At 32.7% G+C, this 10,169-nt stretch overlaps 1 protein-coding gene across 1 annotated transcript; it reads right to left on the reverse strand.

Annotated features, from left to right (window-relative positions):
• Nucleotides 1-38: 38 nt before the first annotated feature.
• On the reverse strand, nt 39-3,621 carry LOC110620068 (leucine-rich repeat receptor-like protein kinase PXL1). The gene is made up of 2 exons (XM_021763646.2): nt 755-3,621; nt 39-625 (listed from the first exon to the last, which is right to left on the reverse strand). Exons 1-2 carry the CDS (start codon nt 3,393-3,395, stop codon nt 216-218), a joined length of 3,051 nt encoding a protein of 1,016 aa, XP_021619338.1. The 5' UTR covers nt 3,396-3,621; the 3' UTR covers nt 39-215.
• Nucleotides 3,622-10,169: the final 6,548 nt, after the last annotated feature.

Consider the following 10,169-nt stretch of genomic DNA (forward strand, 5'->3'; position numbering starts at 1 on the left):
CTTGCCTAGACTGATTATTTATAATGAAGTTATGGATGTGCAGTAAGTGGTAACTTTATTCATTACAAAATTAAATGGTAATATTTATGATGAGTTCATCAGCCTTGTACATGCAACTGAACTCATGGAACAATTTAAGTTAAACAAAGATTTACATAAAATATAGAAATTACCCAAAAAAGAAAAAGCAGCCTGAGGAACTTGTGAACTCGTTCCTACAGAAGGCCAATTACAGGTGAGTTGCTAAAGACTTGCTTCTCTTGACTCGGATTGTGCAGTCCATTATGACAAATGCTTTTCCTACGTGGTTTTGCTTCTCCAAGCATTGTTATGACATCTCTCATTGATGGTCTGTCCTTGGGATTCTTTGCAGTGCAAAGAATTGCAATGCGCAGAACAAGAAGCATCTCTTCTTGCACATGTTTACATTGTCCTGAGATGCTGGTGTCTAGTGCTTCTTCTAATGCTCTGTTATTTCTAATCTTTCTCCTAATCCATTCCACGACATCAGTAGATTCTCCAAATTCAGGATCTAGTGGTTTTTTCCCTGTTAGAAGCTCCAAAAGTACAACACCGAAGCTGTATATGTCACTCTTCTCATCTACCTTCAGAGTGTATCCGTATTCTGTCAAAATTAAGTTATAAACATTATTTTTTCGGTGGAGGAAACTTTTCTTTGTTTCAGGAATCAAAATGTTAATGTAGACTTGTTTAGATGCGAAATGAAGCTGAAAAATACAGATGAGCAACTTACCGGGGGCGATGTATCCATAAGATCCTGCCACCATTGATACTGTCTCATTCTTGTGAACCATCATCCTTGCCAGTCCGAAATCTGCTATTCTTGCCTCTAGGTTTGCATCAAGCAATATATTGTTGGACTTGATATCGCGGTGGATGACCGGTGGGTGACAATCATGGTGGAGGTAGTTCAGCCCCTGTGCAACCCCAACTGCTATGTTATACCTCGAGACCCAGTCGACCAACAGCTTTTCGGCTTCTTTACCGTGCAAAGCTGACCAGAGGTTTCCGTTAGGCATGTATTCATATATCATCATTACATCTGTTTCATTGTGAAGATACCCTAACAGCCTCACAATGTTTCTGTGCCGGAGCCTTCCCAACAGACTCACTTCAGTGAATAGATCATCGCTATTTTCGATGTCTGCATCTGTTCTCCATAGTTTCTTCACTGCCACAGCTACATGAGGCCGATTGACGTCAGCCTTGTAGACAATGCCTGTTCCTCCCATGCCAATAATATTTGATTCTTTTATGCAGGCTAGAATTTCGCTGCTAGTGAAGCTAACTCGCTGGAATGCTACTAGTATCCATGGCCACTCTTTGCTGCTCTTCTTAAACCAATCATAAAATATGCTGTTACACAAGTACCATCTTGTATACAGCCATCTTCCAGTGAAAAATGCAATAGCAAGAAACAAGAGTACTGAGATTGCAACGATGAATCCAATGATGATGTGATGGACGCGCAGATTCTCTCTTCGCTTTGATGTTGGAGAACTAAGCGAACATGGTGGAAGAACGCCACCACAAAGACCAGCATTGCCAATAAGATCATTTGGATTTATGGTCACTAATATGCCATTGGAGGGAACTGGACCCTCAAGCTTATTGTATGACAAGTTGACCATTTCCAGGGCTGGTGAGTTGCCAAAGTTCTTTGGGATCTGACCAACCAGAGAATTGTTAGACAAGTTAAGAATGGCTAATGTGGGCATTGTTGAGATTGTTTTTGGGATTTCTCCAGTAAGCTGATTGTTTTTGAGGTTCAGATTAACCAGCTTTTCACATGAAGCAATGCTTCCTGGAAGTGTTCCAGATAAATGATTCGTCGAAAGGTCGAGCAGTGCCAGTGATGGGCAGTCTTGAAATTGGTCTGGGATTTTGCCTTGCAAGTTGTTGTCGGCAGCCATGAAAGTCTGAAGATTTGGGATGGAGAGGATGCTGTATGGAAGAGATGATTCAAGGTGGTTGTGCGAGACGTCGATGAAAGAAAGCGAGGCAGACAGAGCAATATCATCTGGTATTTCACCAGTAAGATTGTTGTGAGCCAATTCCAGCCTTTGAAGTATTGGAAGACTTCCAAATCCAACTGGAATTGTCCCAGAAATGAGATTATTTTGCATCCGAACTCGGACTAATGACTGGCAGGTGGAGAGACCTACTGGTATTGAACCAGAGAAGGAGTTGTTAAAGAGGATGAGTTTAGTGAGATTACCAGAATTACACAGACCTGAAGGAATGTCACCAGATAATGAATTCGATGACGCATCTAACCAGCGCAATGGCGAATTCTGTCCGAGATTCAAAGGCAAAGTGCCTGTCAAAGAGTTCCTCCATAGCTCAAATACCTCTAATTTGGTCAACTCACCAAGCTTGTTAGGAATTGGACCCATCAGCTGGTTGCACATCAAATTCAAGAGCTGTAAGTTCTTCAGTTCTGCTATCTCAACTGGGATCTCTCCTGAAATCTGATTATTAGAAAGATCCAGAAACTGTAGTGATGTAACATTGCCGAGTTGTGGTGGAATCTCTCCTGTAAAATTGTTCTTATACAAATAAACTGTTGTAAGTTGCTGCAGCCTACCCAATTCAGCAGGAATCTGTCCACTGAGAGTGCCAACAGCCAAGTCAAGATACTGAAGATTGGTGAGATTGCCAAGCTCTGCTGGGATTTCACCTTCAAACTCATTATATCCAATAATTATAGTCTCTAGAGAAGAAAGTTGGCCAATCTCTTTTGGTATTTTTCCAGTGAGATTATTACCAGAAAGACCAAGAAATTTCAATTTCTGCAGATTCTTAAAAGAAGTAGGAATCGAACCCTCGAAGAAACTCCCTCGAAAATCTAGGCTTTCGAGTGAAGTTGCATTGCCAAGATCCTCAGGAAGAAACCCTGAGAAGTTGTTGCTTGATGCATTGACAGAAGACAATCCAGAGGCTCTTCCTAGTCCAGCAGGAAAGCCACCAATGAAGTTATTCTGACTCACATCAATGCTCTTCAATGAAGTAAGATTTCCCAGCGATTTCGGCAACGAAGAAGCAAACCCATTACAGGAAATATCCAGCAAAGAAAGACTAAGCAGGCCTTGAATGTGATCTGATACACTGCCACTGAGATTCATGTTGGAGAGTACAAGTTTCTCTACAAAGCCTTTGGCATTACACCACACTCCAGTCCAGTTACAATGAAGTGATTCATTCTTAGCTCCATTGCTTGGCATTTTCCAATCCTTGAGCTGATTCGATGGATCGATTAGGGTAGATTTGATCGATAACAGAGTTGACAATTCATCATAGTGTATGTTTTGAGCTCCCTCAACAAAAACAAGAGAGAAACCAATCAAAATAAAGAACAGCAACTGGGTTTGCATCGTTTGAATCTATGTTCCCTCTAGAACTGCAGCATCTTTCAGCTATGTGGAACAGAAGAAGAAGAAGAAGGAGGAGGTTGCAAGTGGGTGTTAAAAGAGCAAGAAGGTTGTTAATGGTTATAATTAATGGTGATTAATGAGAATTAATTTAATGCGTTTACGTGTGTTCTTGGGATCTGAACCAGCTAATTATCTGCACTTTGTGACTGTAAAGCTTTGGACTTATTGGAAATCTCCGAGACACTAAAACATGGAGAGAATGTGTTTTCAGATATGATAGATGATAATGATTTGCTGTTATATGTTAATTATTGATATTAGTCAACTAATGTAGATTAACAAACTAGTAATTAACACTGATTTATTCTAATATTATTAGACATTTAACTCAAGCTATGCTTCTACTTTCTAGTCATAATTTTACTTTGACTGTTTTCTGAAGCTCCTCATCATTAGTAATATGAGCATTTTAGCCACTATAAATGCATAATTGAGGCCATCATTGCTTCTTTTTTTTTTTAAATAAAAACAGTAAATTAAAAAAGTAGAATCTGAAACTTCTCAGATTTACTCAGATACACTTATTATCAGACTAAATTTATGAGTATGAAGCCATCATTGCTTTTTTTTTATCAGACTAAATTTATGAGTATGAAGCCATCATTGCTTTAATCAATATAAAAAATTTTGATGTGTTGTTAATATCATAGGCCAAAAATTGGATACTCTAATAATACTAAAATGCTAACACTAACATGATGAACTTGGAAGAGGGAATCTCCCCATGTTAGAGGGTTAAAGGGAAATAAAAAAAAAAATCATAAAGAAAATAGACAAGTTGGAACTTTCTAAGGAGGAGAGAAACCCATGAGGGAAGTGTTGTGCAAGTGATAGCCTCAAACAATCATTGTCTCTCTCTCCCTACCAAATACTATTCCTTGCCCTAACCTCTCTAAGCTTGCACATGCACACATCTGGCTCTTCTCAATCATTGCATATTTTTTAAATATAAGCCTCTCATTTAGAGCGGAAAAGAATTTATAAATATTTGAGGCAATTAAAGGCCTAAATTACTATTTAATCCCATTCATTAAATAATTTTTTGATAAGATTTTAAAATTTATTAGTCGGCCGTTTCATTAATTTTAATAGTTAAAAATTATAAAAAAAATTAAAATATTTTTAATATAAAAAATTTAATTAGTAAATTTTTATAAAATTAAGAGGATAATTAATAAATTTTTTTATCGGTAATAAAGAACTACCTTTCTGAGACTTGATCATTTTTTTGATAGAGTCAAGCCAAGTAAAGTCCGATTCAGAAATTATTTTATCATACAAATAAATAGATAATTTAAAAAACAAGAAATAATACATGTGCTCCGCATATCTCTATTTTAGCGTTTAGACATAAAGTGTAATTCTTGAACGCCTAACATGTGGTATCAAATGCTTTTATTCGGTGGCGGAGCCAGGAGCTTCCCTTTGATAGGGCATTGGCTGCGCCGCTGCGGCACCTTCATCCCCTTCAAAGCATTTTTCGATCGTCGGTATGGCACGTACCCTTGCCATACCTTTCCTCCGCCCCTGCTTTTACCGTCGTGACAAGTCATACCAAATCAAATAATAAATTTTTTTATAATATAGGAACTAAATAATAAATATTTAATAAATAAAATTAATAAAAAATTAATTAAAGTATTTTTTAAAATTTTAAATACTTTTTAATATATTTATTAAAATGGATAAAATAACTATTTTTATATTATAAAAATTAAATAATAAAATTTTTTAATTGAAACCATAAAACATGGGGGTTACCTGTAGAGGCTGGAGGCCATGTGCAAAGGCTAAGGGCAGGTTCCCTTGAGAAAGGACTTAAAATTCCCCCATAATTGATGTTGGGACATACTCACATTGCCTCAAGGAAGATGGATTGGTACAATATCTGTTTGCCATGTGTGTTGTGTCCACTTGAGAATCAATAAGAGAGTACAAAGATTAGGTGCCCCCACATGGCTTTAGAGCAAAGCCACCCCCATCAATCATTCCCTTCATTAGGCTCCACAACCTAATTCTATATGATAGAAAAAAGAATGGAAGAAATTGAAAGTAGAAAAAAAAAATTTCAAGTTTATTTGGTGGGTACTAGCTTAGTGGATTCTCAAATTAATGAAATTAAAATTTATTATAATTTTAATTTATTTTTATATTTTCTTGAAATGTAAAGGCTATAGATATCTTAAATATAAATTTCTTAGTCTATTGATTTGCAAATATTTTAGGGAGAAATGTATTATTTTTAATTCATAATATATTATTTCTCATTTAGATTTTTTTAGGATTTTATTTAGAAAGTTAGAAGTTAGTTTGATTTTATTTTTTTTAATCAAATTAAATCATATTAGTTCGATTCAAATCAATTTTTACTATTTAATTTGATTTTTAAAAATATTAAATTTTTAATTTTTAATTTATTCGATTCGAATTGGTTTAAATCGAATCAATCCAATAGTCAATCAAGACATTCATGAACATAAAGACAATGAATGGGTACATATTTTGGGGCAAAAATCACTGAGTCCTTGGCTTAAGATAAGCTCAAAATCAGAGATTATAATCACATTTTCTAGCCCAAGGTATCAAAAATTAAATACTTGAAAAATTAAATGAAGTCTGCAATAATTTCTTCCTCTCTAAAGGATAGCAAATGACACTAACACAAGAGTTAATGTACAGATTTCTCTCTTGTTTTCAGAGATAGAATTTTTCTCGAGATTGAATTTTTTTTTTTTCTAGAGTTCTTACCCTCTCTTTTTATCGGATCAATAGCTTTTGCTGTCTCTCATAGATATGAAGCTTTCTTTCCCTGCAGAAAGTGGATTCTCCCTCACATTATCGAGATGGGTAACTAAGGTGAGCATTCAGTCAGTTCGATTTAAAATTGAATTGAATTAAATAAATTAAAAATTAAAATTTTAGTATTTATATAAATCGAATCAAACTGATTTTGGTGAGAAATCGAATCAAACTGAATCAGTCTGATTTAATTCGATTCAGTTTGATTTGATGGTTTTAAATTTTAAATAATTTTTTTTATTTTTTATCATTTATTTTTAGTATTTTAAAATTTAATTGAAATATTTTAATTTTAATATAATCTAATCCACTATATTATTAAAAATAATATACTATTTATTATTGATAGGTTCGATTTTTTTAATTTTTTTCTGATTAAAATCAAACCGAATCAAAATAATTGAAATTTTTGAAATTAAAATTTAAACCAAACTAAAATATATAAAAAATTAAATTAAATTTTAAAATTAATTTGATTTGATTATTTTTGTTGATTTAAGGCGAATACGGCTACCCTCCTTCATAGTTGGTTTTGGAAAGTTTTCTTGAGACGCTCAAGAAAGGTGGTTTTTTAAAGGACAATTTACATTATATATTGGTACCCATTAGACGAATTTATTTGTATAGATAATTATTTAAATATAAAATATACTTTTTATAATTATATTTATAATATTTTTATATAAAAAATAGAATTTAAATATTTTATAAAAAATTGAAATTTTTAAAATAAAAATTAATAATGAAAAAACTATAATTTTATATATAGATCATTTTAAATAATACATTTCCTATAGTTCTGTTTAAAGTAATTTTTGTGCTAAAATTTGATTTGCTTTTATTGATACTTTTGATTCAAATAATTTTGTAAAAAAATGTGTTTGAATTTAGTTGAATTCTATTATTTTAAATAATAAATAAATAAAATAAATGTTGTTATTTTCTTATATTGTCTTTATTTAAGAAAAAAATAATATAATACTTGTATAATTCAAACAAAATTAATTAAACTACAAATAGCTAAATTAAAGGATATAGTGGTGCATAAGATAAAAATAAATAATCATTGAAATTAAACTAACAAAGAAATGAAAGGCTAATAAAATCGTAAAGTAAATTTATCATATTAAAATAAATTTACATTCAATAAGTTGATAATTCAAACTTGTATGCGAATTGTGATTGCTAACTTTATCTACTTAAAAATATGTAAATAATGTAACTTTTAATTTTAATACAATAAAGGAGAAAAAAAAAGGAGAAAGGTAAAACAAAAAGAATATTATATTACTCATAAAATAAGGTGAGAAAAATAGAAATTTTCTATTTAATTTTAAATATTATGATAAGAAATTATTAAATTAATTTGCATTTAATCTTAAAATAAAAATCATAATCAAATTGTAATCTTTAATATATAAGTTTAAATAATTATATTTTATATTTTTTTATAAACAAAATATTTTATTACAAACTAAAGTAAAAATAAAATACAACTGTCTAAAAACAATAACTTCTCATAACACTATATATAAATATAAAGTAACACATTAGACAAAACTCAATTCAGCTACCCCATCCGTCAATATATAGATGCATCATCTAATCCTAGTTCAACAATAAAAAGAATATTTTATATAATTTTATAGATTATTACGTGAAAGTAACGATATTTCTCTCTATCTAAATAAAATAAATTGCCATATTGAAAGTTATTAAAGCCAACCCACTTCTACCTTTGATTTTCCTCACAAACCAGCTTACCTTCCTCATTCTCCATCGCACAAACCAACTTACCTTCCTCATTCTCCATCGCATAATACGTCTGTTTACATTATATTTTTATAAAATAATAATTCATTCTTTTTTGAAAATAAAATAATCAAATAAAATATGTTTAATCATATTATGACCGTTTAAATATAACTGACAATTAAAACTATCAATAATTCTCCATCTCATCAATATGGTTTTAAAAGCTAACTTATCCATCAAAACTAACTATACAATAAAATTATACCTTGCCACAATAACTTGTCCTAAATCAACCGATACTAGCTCACCTTATTATTTGACTCTCTTATTGCTTTCCAGGCACTACCAGTTAGGACTGAGCATTCGATCGGTTCAGTTTAAAATCGAACCGAACTGAATAAATTGAAAATCGAAATTTTAATATTTATGAAAATCAAACTGAACTGATTTTAATCAGAAATCGAATCGAACCGGTTTGATTCAGTTTAATTCGATTCAGTTTGATCGATTTTGATTTTTAATAATTTTTTTATTTTTTACACTTTATTTTTAGTTTTTTAAAATTTAATTAAAATATTTTAATTTTAATATAATTTAATTTCTCTATATTATTAAAAATAACATATTATTATCACTAATTGATTCGGTTTGATTTTTTTATTTTTTTTATCAAAACCGAACCGAACCAAAATAACTGAAATTTCTGAAATTAAAAACCGAACCGAACCGAATTGAATAAAAAACCGAACCAAATTTTAAAATTAATTAATTTCGGTCAGTTTTTTCAGTTTGAACCGAATAGTGCTCACCTCTACTACCAGTAAAGAACTTAGAAGAGAGTTAGCTTCTATAAAATAGCATCGTCTTGATTATCAACAACGCTATAGTTTCTCACCTTCTCCCAAACTGTTTTAATAACCATATCATTATCATTAGTACCACAATCTTCTTACCTTCATAAGTCATTACCTTTCGCATGTTTAAATACATTTGCATTCTTAAAATTCACAATAAAAAATTTATCACAAATACTAGTATCTTTTAACCAAGAATCAAATCAGAAGGATATGTCACCCCTTCTAAGTTTGTAATCATAAAATTACTTGAAAAACTTGCTAATTTTCACAATATGTCTCTAGACCCAGCTTCCATCCGATGGTTTAGTAACCCCCAAAACTCAATTGTTTCACCTTATTTCTACTCATTCATATAATCTACAAGGAGTTTTTGAAAGTTAATAACTCCCAAATGAGCTTCCCTACCGCCGTTTTATTTCAAATTTCAAGCTCCTTTATTCCTACTCCACCCTCATTTTTGAGTTGACAGACCGTCTTTCAAGCAATCACTCTTTTTTTTTATTCTCAACCGTACTTGATCATAAGAATGTCCTACCTCTCTTATTTATTTCTTTAATAATTAATTTAAATAGAATGAACATACTGCACTAGTAAATAAATATATTTCTCAATACAGTTAAACTCTCTTGCATACATTATAAATTATTAGATAACGTATGAGTGACATATCTTTTTTATATTTTAATTTTACTTTCATACTTGATGACAGCTGGATTTCCCTACCCCCAATCCTGGGCCTAGACTACGGCCACGGCCCATGAAAGGAAGGTCCGCACGCCCTCTCAAGTAAAACAGGCCCGGATCACCAGATCCCTGAGGCCGGACTCCACCAGATTCTTCCTCATCGAGATCGGCCCAGCCCATATAACCTCCCCACGGATTCCTTCTCCTCCTGGGTTCAGCGTCCAACCCAGCTCTCGGCCCAGCCCAGAATCCAGAACGAGACTCGTCATACAGCCTGGCAGATCCGCTCGAGTGTACGCACGGGGGAGAATCAGAGGCCGTTACGCATGGAGCAGGCGCCGATATCCTCGTACGCCCATATCTGTATGGCAGAGACGCGTGGTCCAATCATGGGAGAGCCGTTATACGTCACCAGCAAGCAGGAAGAAAAGGATAAAAGGGATACCCTTCTAGAGAGATAGGAACCTTTTCTCTTCAATACAAAAACCCTTGTAAAACCCTATTCTATTGGATCTCAGATCATCAATTGGCGCCGTCTGTGGGAAACGACAAAGATATTTTCATCACCGGAGTTTTCACTCTTAACAAAACCCACTGAGATCCACAATGGCGAATCACC

The sequence above is a fragment of the Manihot esculenta genome, chromosome 8 (genome assembly GCF_001659605.2).
Source record: "Manihot esculenta cultivar AM560-2 chromosome 8, M.esculenta_v8, whole genome shotgun sequence".
NCBI classification, from domain to species: domain Eukaryota; kingdom Viridiplantae; phylum Streptophyta; class Magnoliopsida; order Malpighiales; family Euphorbiaceae; genus Manihot; species Manihot esculenta.

Coding starts and splice junctions, on each gene's coding strand:
- LOC110620068 (XM_021763646.2), bottom strand. CDS start 3,395: ATGCAAACCCAGTTGCTGTTCTTTATTTTGATTGGTTTCTCTCTTGTT. Junction 626..754: donor TTATGGATACATCGCCCCCG/GTAAGTTGCTCA, acceptor TAATTTTGACAG/AATACGGATACACTCTGAAG.